The sequence below is a fragment of the Falco peregrinus genome, chromosome 5 (genome assembly GCF_023634155.1).
Source record: "Falco peregrinus isolate bFalPer1 chromosome 5, bFalPer1.pri, whole genome shotgun sequence".
NCBI lineage: Eukaryota > Metazoa > Chordata > Aves > Falconiformes > Falconidae > Falco > Falco peregrinus.
The window spans coordinates 39,805,342-39,824,161 of NC_073725.1; the positions used below are offsets into that span (position 1 = coordinate 39,805,342).

The window sequence follows — 18,820 nt, forward strand, 5'->3', positions numbered from 1 at the left end:
TGCAGAGTGATAATGTGTAGGCATTTACTTCACTGATAGAACTGGATTTAACCACTGACTGATAAACTAAGTGGCAAGTGGGTAATAAGTCCATATTAACAGAGAAGTACCACTGCAGAATTCAGAATTCAAAATCCTGGCTAGACTAAATCACAGAGTCAGAAGGATTGAGATGTCACCACTGCAGAGTGATTTTTGTTTTCCATTTAGTGGAAATAGGATAAATGAACTGGCATTCTTGATGTTTCATTAGTCCTGAAGAAATGAATCTCTTTGCATCAGTTTCAGCAAAGGCAGACTTTCAACATCAGCCTGAATTTACACAGCATCCTTTGAATTTTCAGCTTATAAAGTCCTGCAGTCAGCAAACTGAGTGGTGGGGTAGCATGGTGGAGGAGGAAACTGGGAATCTTTTTGCAGAGCAAGGACACAGTCTATGACAGAGCTGGTGATATACTAAAATTAATAGTGCTAGTTTGATTTTAACGTTCATATTCCACAAATGGGAGAGTGCTCTTCAGAGCAGAGTTGAGAGTAGGGTTACTTAGACAGCCAGGCCACAAAACCAGCTCAAAACATGACTACTACAGCTGTCAGGGATGGAAAAGATAAACTTTTGGAAGACAAAAGTTTTCCTACTGACACCGATGTAAACAGAATCTACTGTGGATTAATATTCAGAAAGGGAGCTCAGTTTTTACAACCAAACTTTTAAATCGGCTGTAGTTACACACACACATATGTCATTGTTGCATTTCTGATCTTTTTTACCTCGGAGTACTGGATTTAGATCTTTGTCCAATGCTTGTATGTTTGAAAGCAGAAAAGCACATACACTGTTCTAATGCAAGCATGCTTCTCTTCACCACATTGAGTTAAAGCAAAATGATTGTTATTCTTAACAACACAATCTTCTCTGAATCAAAACTATGCGCATGATAATATTTTCCTCCCAAATAAATAGTAGTGTGCTTTTAACACTGGAAAAAGATATGCACGTGTATAATACAAATGATTTACAATTATGAAAGAGATAACTGACAGCATACATGATGATAGGAACATTTTTGCCAAGTCAGAGTGCATTTTCTTTAATAAATAAAAAGATGTATGTAAATACTGAAAGCATTCTTAGTTAATAATATCAACTGCCATCCTCTTCTTGCAGTCTAATTCAGCAAATTAACTGTTTGTCTACTTTGTGTTTCTCAGACTTCCGAATGCTGAGTCCTTTCTTAAACATTACTGTTATAACACACAGAGATTCTGTGAATCAAACACAGCTGGATTTTTATCCTGTATGCTGCAGCTAGTTAAGAAGTACTGTATGTTATAAAGTGAAAAGCACTAAATATGTAAATTGTATTTTTCCTTTTGCTTTATGACAATTCAGATAATTCTTTTGGCTGCACACAATCAAATACAAAGATAGCTGGCTGCAGACTGCAGAGCAGAGATAGCAAAAAAAAAAAATCATCCATTTTGTCCTGTGTCAAGCTAACTATGTAATTTCAAGCTACACAATTGCACTCACGTATTTTGTGTGTTGCTGTGTATGTCCGTGTAGCTGTCCACATGTGAGGGTTAGTGTACACACATGCATCTGTATGAACTAGCACCTTTCTTTTCAATCAGTTCGGAGGTGGTAATACTCACTATCGGTTAACTCCCATAGCCGTGGGGGCAGATCACTGAAATACTCATGGCTCAGGGCTGCCTGTGCTGACAATCTGTTCTTTGGGAAACACTGGAGTAGTTTGGAGGCTAGATCTTCTGCGTGATTCACATAGCTCAGCCTGGAACACAAACAAGAAGGTTTTTCTGAAGAACAATCTCATTATTCTGTTTACTAATTCCATTTGCAGTCAGCACAGTTGAAGTGCTGAGTCTTGCTAGCCAGGATAAAGACAAAGCCTGTTTGGGAGCACTTCCATGAAAGGTATTCCTCAAGTTAGGGAGTCAATGAATTATTTCTGGATTGATAGCTCAAAATTCATACAAGTTTTACAAATATAGAGCATATGATATACCATATCACATATGCCTTGCCCAGTATGCTAAAGGATCATGAGCAACAGCATCTTGCAAGCAACTGTTTAGATTCTTCCATTTGCATTTTATTGAGCATACTGACAGACTGAAAATTTACAGTGCTGGAAACAAATGGCTATTACTGTCTAAACCCATGAATTCCAAGCTTAAAATACCAGCAGTATTCATACAACTTTGTGACGGATGAAATTTTAAAATCTAATGACGCTTAACACGCAACATATGCATCATGTTTCATAAAGACCTTTGTCTTTCGGGAAGTAACGACTTTTTTTTTCATATATTCACATGGCAGGAGGTTGACTCTTCATTAAGTGTTAATGCAATGCAAGTGTTAAATTGAAAGAGAATTATCTTTTCTAAGCTACCTAGGGAAGTCTAAGAAAACTCACTATTTTACTGGGAGCTATATGCTCAGGAATATTATAGAGAAAACAAATTAAAAATAATAGATTGGAGAGGAGAGGGTAAAATCATAATCAGCAAGATGTGGCTTGGGTCTAGTAACCTACAGCTGCCTTCTAAATTTCTAAAGCCGCCAAACTTACTGTAATATGAAGTGAGAAAAGAGGTGCTGAATTTTGTTGACATTGTGTTGCTATTATTAGTAGGCAACTTTTTACATTCAACCATGCCTTTGCTCAGTAAAGATGTCTTGTCAGGTAAAAAAGATTAAGTATATAAAGGATCTCCTATTTTTCAGTGCACTGGTTTCCCAAAACAGAGTAGACTGGAGTCCAAAATACTGCTGTATTTGAAAAAGATGGTGTTATCCTATAAAATCAATAATCCTACAGCACATTTCATGCAAATGTTCATTTTTTTTCAGCTCAAGCTGACTTTCTACAGAGCCATTCAAGGAAGATGGATTAAACAGAGTTACTCTTTCATTGGGCTTACATGGCATAATTTTATGTATCAGTATATGCACAGGTGAAAACTACCTCTGCAACAAAGAACAGACAACACTGAAAATCCTAAATGGAAAAAAAAAATTGTTACATCGAGAAATTTAAGTCACAAATGTCATAGACACAACTTTTTGTCCATGCTCATACTACACTTACTGTGAAGAAAAATATTCAAAAGTCAAAAGCATCTCTATTAAATCACGTGCTGGCATATGCATGATATCCTGGTATTTGTAATGATTCAAAAAATACGCTACTGGCTGTCTGTTTAGTTTCCAGCAGCTGTATGCTAGATAGGCACAGTATTCAAAAATTCCTATGTGATCTCTTCTTCAGAAGTGGCAGTCCATTTGTCCAGAAATTACCCAGGGGATGAATTCCCTAGAAGTGCTGGCCACTTTAGGACATTATCTCTCATCAGTCATAATCTTACAGAATTCCCAGGATCAGGATTCGTAATTGCTATTCCAGGTTAAACAGATGCTGAACTCCAGTGTTTCTGATGGGCATCATTTTTTCTCTCTTCATTTTCAATTCATGACAAAATAAAGGCATCTTGAACTAAACAGTCATTGCCTATAAATCAGTTTAATTCCTAGATCCTTAAACTACCAGATTGTAGAAACTGTTTCATCAAACTTGTGTGAAAATTACAGGAAAGTTCATTACAGAACACCAAAATACCAAGCAAAAAGTTTACACTTAACAATTCTATACATTCAAAATTTCCATGAACCAGTGATTATTCTGGGACTGGGAGGCCTGTCTTATGTCCTAGTCCCACCTGCACCAATTATTGTTCGGAGGCCCTGGGAAATCATTTCACCCATGTATTCCCACCCCCCACCCCCCCCCACCCCCCCCCGAGGTAGCTGCATCTTTTTTAGGAGCCATAGCAAACTTGCTCTGTCTTGAATAAAAGCTACTGTTACGTCAGAAAAATGAGGTCACTTGAGTAAGTAGTAAGTTAAGTACACTTAAGTAAGTAGTAACTCACTCTCCAATATAAGAATTTTAGCATTCCTTAGCTGATCCATAAGTACAGTGAAAATGCTAAGTAAGGCAAAGCAGAAGAACATTCAAACATTAACAAATTCTGAATTGCAGGTGAAATTGTGGATGATGACAACCTAGTTCCTCAGTGCTCTTGAACAGAGCAGTGCTGACATTTTGACCATATTAATGGTCACCAAAGTACCTAGCATACCACTAAGATTATATTTTTTTTTTAGCAAGAAAATGAGATTAACTAATATAAATTGAAAATATTTTGAGTAGGAACAGTTTAGGAAACCAAAGTCACCTTCTCGGTTTAGAAACAAAAAAGATATCTGTTTACTGTGATAAATCAAGAAGCCAAAGACACATGTCAAATAATCAGAAGATTATACCTTAATACAATATAAAACCCACAAAAATATCTAGGGCTGCAACAATCACATCAACTACTGAAATACTTGTGAATAAATCTGCCAAAATTAGAAGCAGTTTTATAATTACTAAATAGAAAAAAAGACTAAATTCATTGCACAGTCTGCAAAAATAGTTCAATCTGCTATAATTATTACATTTACCTGCCCTCATAATATTACGAGTAGTGCTGGGGGGGAGATGGGGTGGTGTTAGTTGTTTCTACAGTGCTTTGAAGATTCCAGCTGCTACTTTATTGGTATTATGTTCTCAAGCATTTATAGATTTCAAACTCAGAAGGGACCACAATGATCAAGTCTCACCTCCTGTGTAATACAGGCCAAAGAAGATCATCCAAGTAACTCATGGATCAAATAATCAATTTTAGTAGGCTCAGCTGTATCTTTAAAGTTCTGCATCAAAGTTCTAGCTTTGTTTATGGAGCTTTGCACAGTAATGAAAAAGTTCTTCTCCAAAAGCCATGTCTTCTGGAAAGGTCACTTCTGGAAATCACTGAACTCTGCAAAAGGCATATGCATGTGGGCTCCTAAGGTTGTCAGTCTTAAAACCAATGCCTTAGTGGAATGCATGACTAATTTTTCTGCTTTGTTTAAAGACAATCTATTCTTCCATGTATGAAAAAAGCACTGTATGATCACGTATTTAAATTACACCTACATCAGAGTTGTTTGGAGAAACCCATTTAGCGCATAACCTCAGTGCTCTGGAACATTAGAACATTTGGGTTTATTTCTCTTTTTTTTTTCCCTTTTTTTCTTTTTTTTTTTTTTTTTGCCAATAGTCTCTTTAAAATATCCTCCTTAAAGCATTAAGGATTTGTCTGATGTCACTTTGAAACATGATTTCTCAATAGGGACAAAGGCTGAATTTTCTGATGGAGTTGAGTAGTTAAATATCTAATATGGAAAAAGGTAACAAAAAGAACTAAACAACAAAAAAAAAAGATTTGATTTTTAAATACATCTATGTCAGTATGTGACAGGATGGAATTTCATACAATATGGCTTTGTGTCTAAAACATAATAGCATGTTTTGTCTCACAGCAGTCGGGCCATACAGGAACTTGGCATGCATGATATGGCAAGTCCCAATATTCACGCTCCACTTACTGTCATACTAATCACTCAGGAATAGTTACTAGCCATGACAGCATATGTACTTTCAGAAAATGTGGCATACAGCAGAATACAGAGAAACTTTTGGCTGTGAGTATTAAATAATACGTAGAAATTGTCTTGAGATATATTGGTAATATCTCTACACACCTACTCTGATGACATCTGTGAAACACATTGATTTTCAACTTAATCCTAGGTGCTATATATGGCCTTAGCTGCAGAAGAACAAACACCATATGAATTTGTCTCACTTTAAACATATATGAATCAGACTAGACTTGAGCAGTTGTAAATCTCATTGGATTACAATAATTTGATTTAATTTCAGAAAACAGGGTTAAATGTCTTCCTACTGCAGAGGAAGGTCAGTATTTGGTCAAGCAGAACATGACTAAGATCACTGAAGTTTGCTTTAAGCTCTTGAGAAAAAAAAAGTTTTGGGCATGTGCAGTGAACTTCTGAACCTGGGGTGATTTGCTTTTAAATGCAATGAAGAAGGCAGCTCAAATTCACATTAATAATTAAGACAAATGGGCACTAAAACAAACTGAGATAATATGCTGTCTATATATTCCTAACAGCATGAAGTAGATACTTCCCAAAGCAAAAATCGTTTACTGTGCCTATTTTCCATGCGAAAATATGACTTTCGCAGTGTATCATTAATTAATTTATCAACTGGCGTTTATAACATGGCCTACAGGACTGAAGCACCTAATTCCCTTTGGAAATCTCAGCTCTGCTTCTTATTTGTAAGTAACCTCTTGCAACCTGAAGTGGTGAAAGACAAAACCACAGTTAACCCAAACAATCACACCACTTAGCAGAGTTTAAAGTTTAATGATACGAAGAGAATAAACAAATGGGTGCAAATCCAGCAGGCCATGTGCAGCCGGTTTCACAGAGGCTGCAGTGGTGCCCTCAACAACTGGGCTCCTGTACAGTCCCTGTGGTATCTCATCCACCACCACACTGCCATGAGGGCCCTGCTCCTCATTTTCACCCAAGTCTGCTTGAGGACGGCTGTCTTTCCCCCGTGTCCTAGGCTTTAGCCTCTCCTGACACAAAACTTTGCCAACATGCATATTGCAGTTAGTGTTTTCTTTGCAAATTATCTTCTCACCAGCTGATAGGGACATGCCCTCATGTGCCTTGATAGTTTACACCTCTGAATATATGCACGGCCCTAGTAGCGGCAGCTATGCAGCACACAAAGCGGAGCAGGGCCTACCTTAAGGAACATTTCCTTTTTACTAAATATGAACAGCCTTTTCTGTTCTTACAGCCATGCCGAGAACACCTACCGTCTTCAAAGACCTGACATGCCAGCTCCAGTATGCAGGAACTGCTTCCCTGACGCGCCTGGCGTGCCTCTATGGAGCTTTTGTAGAGTTTATTTAGCCATCATGAAACCACTGCAACAAGTGAACACAAGTTTTGATGCGATGCTTTTAGCTTTTGATACAGATGAAGGCATAAAGCGGCACCTCAAGACAAGAATCTAACGGAGTAAAGACGTTACCATTTTTTCAGTGTTTTACACAGAGGGTACTGAGACTAAAACTGATGAACAAAGAGATACAAAAGCTTTTGAAGGCTCACTGAAGCAGAGTTTTACTTGTTGCTGATCAATCACAAAATACAGGATTTGCTCCACAGCACAGTGTAGAGGTACTTCAAGCCAAACTGTACAGTAAACATGACAGTCAAACAGTCACAGGAACCACATTTCAGTGCTGGGATTGTCTCCCACACTTGCATGGGGCTGCCAACAGCAGTCCCAACATTGTGCTGGATTGTGCACATTCTTCAGGAGAGGCATGTCTCCAAACACTTGATGCCCCTCTTGCTCTTCCCAAACTGTGGTGCTGGCAGCAGTTTAGATTCAGAAACACTGAGCTCTACCTGTGCAGGTGGGAAAAGTATCGAAGGCTCCCCAGGCCATCGATTTAATTGTACTTTTCTAGCTTGGTACCTCACTAGAAGCAAGATTCCCATATTAGCACAACATCCTGCTCAGGCTTCTTAGATGAACTAGGCTGGGGCAAATCCTGCACTAAAATGGCTATGCTGCTCCCAGCACCTGCCCTTGCTCTGTGGTCCTGCACAACATTGCGCCACACAGTCTTCAGACCTTCATGATTTCCGTAAGGGTACATGAAACAATCTGTTTGGAAATTCAGAGCTTAGTTTGATCCCTTTTAACTGTATTACTATAACAAAGCATCAGCAATCTTATCTGCTGAGTACTGAAAAGGTGGTCAAAATGTTTATTATTAAAATAAAAGCCATGACAACCAATGATAAGTATGCACTGACATGAAACAGAGATAAAAGTACCAGTGTTTGATTCTTTGGTACTGCTATTAATGTCAATGTAAAAGAGGTCAGAGCCCCATTTGGAAAGCTGTAGAGGTAAGTTTATTCAGGGCATTCCAGGAAGGTACTAACAACCCTGACTCGTCTGAACTAATTCTCACTTGACAGCTGCACAGATGCCATTAGCTGGAAAGCAGCCAAGATGAATAGCATTTCATGAATAAAAGTGAATGTAACAAATGAAGGCTCTAACAGTATAGGCAACTAGTTGTTTGGGGTTTTTTCTATTTTAATCAATATAGATTTACCTCTAAGTATATAGGTTTTTTATACCTGGTACATTTTTAAAAGAATCTACTGACCCAGTAAGTAAACCATAATTATATTTGCATCTCCAGAACTTCTCAGAATGGAAAATTAAGACACTTACTTAAACTGCTCATAAATCACATGAGGTTTCAGAGGCTCAGTTTGGTCACACCTAACCAGAAGTGATCCAACCTCTCATGGCAATTCACATTTGATAATAGTCATTAAGCTCAGTCACAACTAGATCATAAAATCATTTGTATGTGTCATCAGTGAATGTAACTCAAGACAATTAGATACAAGTCTATTTCTCCCTGAATCTTTTTGCACTATATTTGATGCATTTCAGTTTCAGATGTATTACTGTATTTCTACAACACTGCTTGTGACATCCAGCTTGAAAGCTTTGCTTCATATAGGAAGCAGAACATTAACACCCTTACAGAACACAACACCTTTAAAAATTGAATTTGCTTGATTTCAGCTTTAAATGCTAAGCTTGAAGAGAATCAATCAATACAGAACAGACTTAACAGTAGCCTGAGTTTTGTTTTTCTGTAGTCCGACATGCACCTGGGCTAGCTCTTGCTCTGATGCCTCAGAATAAATACGCTGGGCTACAAAACTTTCTAGAGAAACCCAGTTCCAACTATCGAGACCTTGAGGCATGAAGATAGTCAATACTGTTCACTGACAATATTGCAGATATTTCACCCACTTGTTCTGTAACATTTTGATACAGAAAAAGGTTTACATTTGACACAAGGCATCTTTTTCCTAGCATCAAATGAATCAAGAACTATGGAGTCCGCACAGCAGACATTAAAGAGAAGAAAAATAAGCTTATTTAAACAGCAAATATACAATATATGTCCAGTGATAGCATACTCTAGGCTACTGAGAATGTGGCTTTCTGCAATACGATCACGTAACTAACTTAATTCCTGGGAATTCTGAGGTTGTGATATTCCAAGCAACATGACTGCTGGGTACAGTGTTCTGTTACTGCTAAAACTGCAACTGAATCTTTAAACTAAGAGAAGAATACCTGAAGTACTTCACATAATTTCACTCAGTTGTCAGCAGTTTCTCCCAGATACAGGTATTCCCCAGAAAAGGTATTTCCTAATAAATTTTAATCAGAACATGCCTTACCCTTTTGCACTTGAATGAAACTAGCAATTACTTCTTTTTGATTTTATATCCCACCACCAATCAGCTATTTTAATTCTTTTAGCATCCCAATTAGCCCACTATTAAAGATAATAATTATGGAAAACATAGTGTAATACTTGCACCACAACAAACTAATACTGAATATGCTATATTTGTAGTTTACTGGAAGATCTTTGCTTGCTGTAAGTGCAATTAATGAATAACAACAAGATGGTGGTGACACCTAATCAGAAGCTTTTGATTATTTTGAAATTCTTTAAAGGGCATGAATCTTCTGATCAAGGCGCATGTTTTTTAAAGGCCTTCTTTGTGCACCTCAGCAAGTTGAACAGAGTATCCTTGGAAAACAAATAGACCTAAAAATAATTACTAATACCCCAATCATTTTATGAGCTAGTATTTCACCAGAAAATGAAGAAAATATATCTTTAATCCTGAACAAGAACTCTTCAAGGTTTATGTTCTCTATAAACCTTTCACTGGGAACTGAAAATATAAGTTAGTAATGCAATAAATGCCCTAACAAATATATCAGATTTTTCACTTAATGCTTTTTACAGGCTTAAACCAAACTGAGTGAAAGAAAATCACCTTTTACAGTCTGACTCTTAAAAGAAGAATGCCTTTCTGTTATGCTTTTTAAAAGAAGGCATGGTGAATTTATATCAACTTCACTGAATCTTGGGGCATGATAAAAGGAAGAAAATACGGCAGCGGAGTTAACATTCCATAGGATTCTTTCTTCACATATTTATTTCCTCACTGGCTGGACATAAGGAAAAAAAAAAAAAGGAGGGAATAACCCCCGCTCCCCCTCAACACAGAAACAGCTGAAAAAAAACTTTGGCACACAATGCAGTCAAAGCTCAGTGCTTTTCCTCCTCCCAGCCTCAACAACATGGATTATTTCTTGCCAAAGAAATTCAAGCAAAAGGTACTCCAAAGAAAAAACAACCAAACTCTGATTTTCAAATTTGTAAAGTGAGTGCAGCCACTAGAGCAGTAAACAAAGTTTCCTGTATCTTCCCTTATTAAATGAGTACAGAAAGAAAAACCAGCTGTCTTTTTGGACCTACTGCCTTTTGAAAACTAAAAGGAGACAGAACTAAGTTCTAGTAAATAAACATTAGCACTGCCTTATAAATCTCTGCCCTCTTGTCTGGTATTTTATCATCTTTGGTTGAGAAGTCTTAATTTCATTCTAATGTAAATAAGAACTGGTCTGTTTGCTCAGTATTTCAAAAAGAATTTGCTGCAAGGTTGCAGCGTGCAGGCAGTGCCCTGAGAAGGGTGACCTCACTTTAGTCTGTGAAGCCAAAGATCATTTATCACAGTTAACCTACAAATCTGTCTTGCTGGGGCCTCAGATCCGTCAGCCACTTGGAAGCAGCTACTTGTCCTGTCCTCCCACAGCTCCCTAAAACATTGGATGGGTCTGATCTTTTCTATTATTGTATACCCCTCAGCTAATAAAATATATTTTTATGGACTGGAACAAACAGGAGTACTTTGTATTTATTTATACAGCTCATTAAAGGTGAATGGAGATTTGGAGGCAGAGAGAATGCCCCAAGCTTTAGAAAGCTCAGAAAGACAGACTCCAGGCATATGCATGTATTTAACTTTATGTATATGAGTTGCCTGGCTGAACCCAATGAGACTAAGCAATTATGTACATGTAGGCATCCTGGTCTTTTTGCAACTACACTCCTAAACTAAAATATGACAGGGAAATGATGCAGAACTAGTAAACATTGAGAGGAAGAGACCAAGATGGTTATAATGGGCATACTGGCAATATATTCAAAGCTATGCAGTCAAAAATATTATGTATTATTAGACCTATATATTCAGACAGACTAACACCACACACAACTAGCTGGAGCTCCCTGACCTTCAGGTACTTGGTTCAGGTGACGACAGAAGAGAATGTAGGATGGGACACCACATTCACACCAGCATTGTAGTGCAGAAGGTGTCATTCCTTCTCCAGATCCACTCTCCTGATTTAACACACCACTCTCTCTCTTTACATTAATGGAGACAGGTATTTTCTAAAAGGAACATTAGGTCACCTTCCAGTAGGGAGAAGACAGCAGACTGCAAATCCAGTGCCTGATACCAACAGCAGTAATACTTGTTAAGAAACAAATGTGCTTGTGCCAATCTGTTAAAAGCCTGAATTTGACTTTGAACATGAGCAGGGAAAAAAAAAAAAAGAGTGTAACTACCCAAGGGTTTCCTAAGCACAGAGACCACTTTAGAAGGAGAAAATAGTGAATCTCTCTCTAGTACACAATTTGGAGAAAAAGTAACATGATTTTGCATTGATTTTTTTTTATTTAAAGTGAAACATTACATACCCACACATATCTGTACTGAAGTGTCTTTTTAAAAAGTTACTCAGATTTAACACAAGAGTTTATGCCTTTTTAAGTGTACAGGTTGGCGGTGAATTGAACTACAAATTCCACATATTTTAGCTATCAATTACTGAAATACGTGGATTTTAAGTGCTTGTACTCACATATGTGTGAGGATGCAGTGCTATCTGACACTCATAAATTGGCTTGCAGTAGGGAAGAACTCGATCCAGAGCTATTTTTGCAAATCCTAACCTGTCAAAGTAGCATGAAAGAGAGACAGCTAAGCAGGGAGTTGCTGCTATTTAGGCATAAATCAGCATAGGTGATTTAAGAACTGAAATCAAAATTGTTATCTATAATAGTGACCACCAAAGGTCAGAATTCCCAGAGAGCCAGCTATCACTAAAAACTGACTGCCAGTAGAGCTCGTGACACTTCTAATGACCCAAAATAAGCAGGTGGATTTTAAAAAGATTTTGTACATGTGGAACTGTGAAATCCATGGAGCTCTGCAACACATCTGTTCATGTGTGCTGCCACCAAAGTGGGACAGGCAGATAAAAAAACATCTGGGTCCCATTTTAGGGTCCTAATTGGTATTAAGCTTCTTTTGAGGTAGACAAGGACTAGTCCTAGCAGATTACCAATTGAGAAGCAGCAGCCTGGAGAAAAGGATCATAAACAACTGGTAAATGCGCTGCCTGGGCACAAGCCCATCTGATCCCAGAAAGGAAGACAGCAGTTGTGAGTCTGCCTGAATTATCTAGGGGGCAGGAGAAGGCCTAAATATGAGTAAGGCATCACTGACATAAGGAAAGGTAATAGCAGTAAATACACAACTTTGTGAAGGAAGAGAGAAAGAGGCATAACTATGGAGGATTTTGAAAAGGGTAAAAAGGAGCTCAAAAATGATGAGTGAAACAGCCAGTGTCGGGAGGGAGAGCTAAACAATCCACAAAAAAATAAACTGAATTTATTGGTTGTTTTTTATATGATCTGAAGAAGGGTGTTGGTCAGGAGAGGACATGAGAAGCATATTATAATAATCAAGATATGAGTGGCAGTTGGTTGGGGAAGAAAAAAGGTATCTTGGAAAAGCTGGAAAGAAAAAATTGTAACATATATATCAGTCTGGATGCATGGGATAGGAAAGGAAAGACAAAAACCATCCCTAAGGCTTCAGGCCTAGGTGGCAGAGGATGCTAGCATTACAGTGAGCGCAGAAACTTCCCAGGGAATATGCTCACGTGTGCATGGGGCAGGGAATACCCAGAATCTCTCTGCTGAAGCCTATATTGCTGAATTAAGCAGGCTAGGGAAAAGGCCTTACAGCTTGACTACTGAGTGTCCGTACTTTCCCCTGGATTATTCTGGCCCATGCCAACCAGGATTCTCCAAAAGCACTCCTAGACACAGTTCAGGGAACAACCCATGCCAGGGACTATTCCCAAAAGGTGGTACATACCAGGTTCCTACAAGCAGGGCATACAATATATTACCTTCAACCTTCCGCTAGAAAACACAATTCCCATGGTCTGCAACACGGGTCTTATGCGATCTTGGAAATTTTGAATTAAAAAAGTAAATACTGAACACCCTCAAAATAATAATTGCACCTGCAGCTGCATGGGGACCACATAAAGCCCACAGGATATGCATGCCCAAGTGTTACTTAGCGCTGCTGTAGCTAAGGTCTGCCACATGGCCTCGGGGCCAGAAGATAGTCCCTGGCTCTGCTTTAGTTAGCAGTACAGATGTAGGCTGTAGCTGACAGAAAAATGATATTCACCAAACACTATCTGTCAGCGTCTCAGGAAAGATTCATGCCCTCATGGTTGCAGAATAAAGCTTGACTCAAGGGCACTTTAAGGATCAAATATGAAAGAAATAAAAGGAATATAACACGATTCTACAAAAGTCATAATGCTGAAGGAAGGCCAATAACAATCTAGAGCATGATTTTTTCATGTCAGGTTGGTGAAATTAGTTTGAGGCACACTAACAGTACACAGTAGTAAACAGAGCTTTAAGATTGCTATAGAATGTAACCGAAGAAGGCAATACAAAAATGATGGTCAATTCTTAACTTGCAATGGTGTTAAAGAGGAAAGCATAAATTTCATCTATTTTTACAAGATTTCCTTGGGTTTTGTACATTTGGGTCCAGACAATAGCAATATTTTAAAACTATTCTGGATTCCAAAAGAATAGGAATAAAAAAGCAAACAATACATTTACGAGAGTGTGACAGAAGTAAAAATGTTATTTTTTCCACTTAAATTCTTTGCAGTAAGAGTCTGAGTTTATAAATCCAACCAGAAAATACAGAACTTTTATTCATTTGTATTTCCATCCTCCTATTGCAGCAGTGATCATAAAACAAACACAGCTGGCATCTTTATTATTTTATTCACTGAAGGATTTAGCTGGACAAACATCACAAAGATGGTGGCTGCTTTCATTGCATTTATGATCAAATATGCTCCAGCATAAGATCAACTCTGTTACATCAATTATTATGAGATGTGAATAATTTAACACAAAGTTGTCTATTTGTAAATCAGATCTTACAGATATAAATTCAGCTGAGGTCACAGACAGTAGATATACACCGTATTATACATTACACTATTTAAAAGGATGCATTTTTTTTGTGAATCACATTTAGTAATAAAAAGTTGTCATTTACATTTTGTATCTAGTGAGCTATTAATCCAAACAACATTTCAAAATTTTATTTTAAACTTCAATTAAATTTATCAAAGAACTTAACTGTTTTAGTGATGCCTTTCAAAATTACAGAATGTATGTCCTATAAAGGCTCGATTAAAAATGATACACAAATTACCATCACCATAATTTTTTTTTCCCCACAGGTTTTCACCAGTATCTGTTGTTCAGCATAATGCCAGGAAAGTTATAATAATTTTAACACAGAATGTGTGCCTAAGGATATGGGATTGACTCAATGCCTGAAAGAAAAAGGTCAGTTCCCTTTGGAACCACTTGCCTCTTTGCCCTCCAGCAATGACAGGTGCACCAGCCCTATGCCGAAGCTCGTTATTCACAGTGTGCTGCTGAAGATACATAATCTAACCTCTCCATTTTAATGCATCAGGAAGGATTATTGTCTCCCATCTTCCCATTTTGGCACTCAGGTCAAGCAGTCACTGAACACTATGATCTGCCCGCAGTCAGCATCTCTCACAAATTCTCAAACAATAGCTTCAAACTTTCTAAGCTAGATTATTTTTTAAAAAAATCACTAAATTTAATTACGAAAACTGTTTGGCTAGCAAATAACTTCAAGTTTTGAAACAAATAACTGTTTTTATTAATCTCCTACATGCCATGTGCTTTGGCATCACTAATTAAGAAAAATGCATGAAAAAGTGAAAATTCTTGTCCTATATGGCAGGAAAGAAGTCAGAAATCCGAAGGCCCATGAAGTGCCACAGCCAGAAACGAGGAAAGGAAGAAATTAAGAATTTCTTGACAAAATTGCAATGAATTTTGGGAGATGGTCACAGGAGATTCTCACAAACAGCAATATCTGAATACCTGTGATTACCATCCTACTGTAGAAAAGGTGGTAGTCAAAATTACACTGAAAAACCCACATCAAATCATCATAAAAGTCAGTAAGATAAGTATTTGTTTAAGGTAAAGAAACTTTGTGGTGTTTGTACCACTCCAGAAACCTTAACTACTGTCTGTAAGTCTTTGGCTGGCAAAGGAGCAAAGTGGCATGTTTTTTGAGATTAGCTTAAACTATCTACAGAGGTGACCAAACTCAGTAGCATTATTCATGTTATTACACTTACTGCCCGTCTGCACCATCTTCCAAAATACATTTCTGAGACCCTATGATGAGAATCAGGGGGACTGCTGAGCTAAAGAAAAATTATCTGTAATACATGACAAAAATCAGTGGATAATACACCAACAGCAGTTGCTTAGCACTAAGCACTTTTGAGTGCCCAGTTCTTAAGGTGCCTACCATTTTGGAAAAACCTTGCCTTTAACGGCTACATAAAAATAATGGGAGACCCAGCAGTAAGGTCTACTTCACTGATATTACTGCCTTCACAGCATGTCTTCAATTCCTCAGACAAACATATTTAAAACAAATCTCAGAGACTCAATTTTGCCAGCAATGTCATCATCTGGGGAAGAAAGATTTCTGCAGAGAGACCAACAGTACAGAACTCCAGCAAAGGGCACAATTAGGAATGTGAGGATATAATGATGCCTGGTGCCTCTGATCAGAAAGTATTAGACTTCAAACCAAGAAATGAACACAAAGACTATGGAAACATATGAGTAACAGACTCCCCAAAACATAATTCTGAGAAATTACTAAAACATTGGCATGTAGAAACGCGTAAGGAGAAAGAACAACTGGAAACATCTGAAAAGAGTTGATCAGTAAGTACTCAAAAACGTTAATGAAGAACATACTTTGAAAAAAAACCCCACAAAAAACCCCAAAACCCATACCTGGAAACACCAAATAAACATGTCTATCTGATATATGTCTCAATATCTTAAGGAATTCTTAAGGAATTAGTGAGGATAGCAAACAAATGTAGGGCACCTTTTAAAAGTCTTCCCAGGAAATCTACACAAGTAGAGTTAGTTCTCTTTCCTCATTTTTCTTCACAGGCTTATAAGTTACTGTAACATTAGTTAATTTTGCTCTGCATTCTGAAGTATTGTACTAGACTTAGAAAAAAAGATATATATAAACAGACTTCCTTTCTGGTTTTCAAATAAGGAAAAGAATCTTGGCAAATATTTGCTGGACATTGACACACAACACAGAAGCAAAATATAGACAATACAAACAAAACAGATGATATGGAAGCAAAATTAGTTTTAGGAACAAAACTAAGACAAAATGGCAATCAAAAGAAGTGATGACTAATGAACAAGATGTTAGATTACCTGTTTTAATTTTAAAAATTGACTTAATCATTGATGGAAGAAAGCAATGAGAGATAAGGTTTGATACAATTTCTCTAAAAAAATCTTATTTTGTAGACAAACTCCAAAGAGCTGGGATGTGATACAGCATCTCATAGACTGAAAACTGGCTGACAGACCACAAGCAAAGGGTAATGATGAGTGGCAATGCACGGAGTTGGAAGGGAAGTGTCCAGCTGTGTGCCAGAGGGATTAGTGTTAGTCACAGTTTTATTTAACATCTTTATTAATGACCTGGACTACGCACTGCATACTGAATCAATTCTTAGATGAAACTAAATGTTGAAAACACCACAGCAGACAAAGCAGCTAACAGAAGTCAGATATGTCAGCAGACAATCTACAAATAAGATAGTGCATAGAGAACTACAAACAATTACTTCCAGGGAAAAGTAACCCAAAATATGGATCAGTTCAGCGATAATAATGCCAACAAACTCTAGCCCAGTTGCAGAAACTGAAATAAATGTTGCAGAAGACAACCAAGAACATCCATGTGCATTGGGGCTATATTTTCACAGCTGTTGTGGAAGAGAGAGGTGAAGGACAGCCACAATGTAGCTTGACTAATGAAGGAGCATAGTTATTAGTATTCCAAAAAAGAGGACAAAGGTTTTTGTGGTCCAGTTTAAGAGATTTATTTTTAACTGGACCAAGAGGATGTAACACAATATCCCAAGCTTAGCAACACAAAGGAGGGGGAATTTAAAATAAAGCAAAAATAAATTTAATGTCAGGATAAACATTCTATGAATGAGGTCTGTTAGGAATAACCTCCCCTCAAAGTTTTAAAAGGTATATAACATTAGAGGAAATTACAGTTGCTCCAATTTGAAAGAAACAGTCAAATATAAATTGTGAAGATTTTTTCGACTTGGCAAAAGGATAAATGGGGAAACTAGAGAACTTTCTCAGCCATTGGCTTCAGTCTGCATCGTATAATTCATTACCATAAAACTGACAAAGCCTGCGGTGCGTTTCAGCTTGGCACCAGGCGGTCCTGCCTGGGCTGAGAACTTTGCCCGCTGCAGGGCTACAGCCGCGCCACGCCAGGAGCAGGTGACACAGGGCTCGGTGGGCGCAACGCACAGCAGCCAGCACCCGAGTGCAAACATGCAGCTTCCATCTGCCTGAAGCCGATTTAATAAACCGCATTACGTAGGGAAATAAACAAAAAACCCTAACGTTAGGGGAAATATTTGTAGCAAAAATCCTGGGCCGCTGCCGGCTCCCCTCCACTGCAGTCGCGGCCGCCGTACCGCCCGGCCCACAGCGCCCCCTAGCGGCGACAGCGCCACCCGGCCGGCCCATAGGGCCGCCCGCCGCCGCCCGGCCGACCCATAGCGCCCCCCGCCGCCCGGGAGGGGCGCGGCACGGCCGCCCGCTACCGGACACTTATACAAGTTATTTTTTTATAAGGAGAGTGTAATAACTTTGCTATCCGGGAAATGGCTTCTTGTTTGGATCGCAGGTTAACAGGCGTTCTCTCATGATACGATTCCTAAGGTCCCTCAGGCAAAAGATAACGACGGATAAAGCGGTACTTACAGGAAATAGGAAACAAAACGGGAACTTAAAAAGTTTTTTTCAGTACAACTGAAGTATCACTGCAAATCATCAGGAGGCGGAGGTAGGTTTATATGCCTCTAAATCATAAATACTTCTACAAAATCTCTTCCTTTTGTGTCCAGTTTCCTGCTCCCCCCACTCATTCCTCAAATGCAGGTGAGGGGACCGCTGCCGTGCAGCCTCCACGGGCGTGAACTGCGCACGGTCGTACACATACAGCTGTCTTCCGCACAGGTACAGTTTTAAATTCTTATTGCTTGGGTTTATCCATCAGAGATGTTTTAGCTTTTTGTTTTTACTGTGCTTGAGAGCTTGAATATTCTTTCAGTGGCACTACAGACTACATTACAATGTGCAATGCTGGTGACCGGACAGGAGGTGAAGGGGATAAAAGTGACAAATAGAAGAGAGTTTTGCCTTTAGTCAATAACCTACGAAGGCAAATATTTTCTTAAAAATAAAAAACAAACAACAGAACCCCAAACCAAAAACTCTTCCCAAGTCTTAGCTCTAAACAATTCCATAGTCTGTGTCACGCTTGAAATAAAATACAGACTCAAAATACATGGACTCCTCTCTATTC

The 18,820-nt window shown here is 38.3% G+C and overlaps 1 protein-coding gene across 1 annotated transcript in view; it reads right to left on the bottom strand.

The window, feature by feature from the left end:
* Positions 1-18,820, bottom strand: part of CDK14 (cyclin dependent kinase 14) — a 317,000-nt gene that overhangs the window by 66,860 nt on the left and 231,320 nt on the right. The window contains 1 exon segment of the mRNA XM_055806228.1: positions 1,657-1,796. Within this exon segment, the coding sequence (XP_055662203.1) occupies positions 1,657-1,796 (140 nt within the window).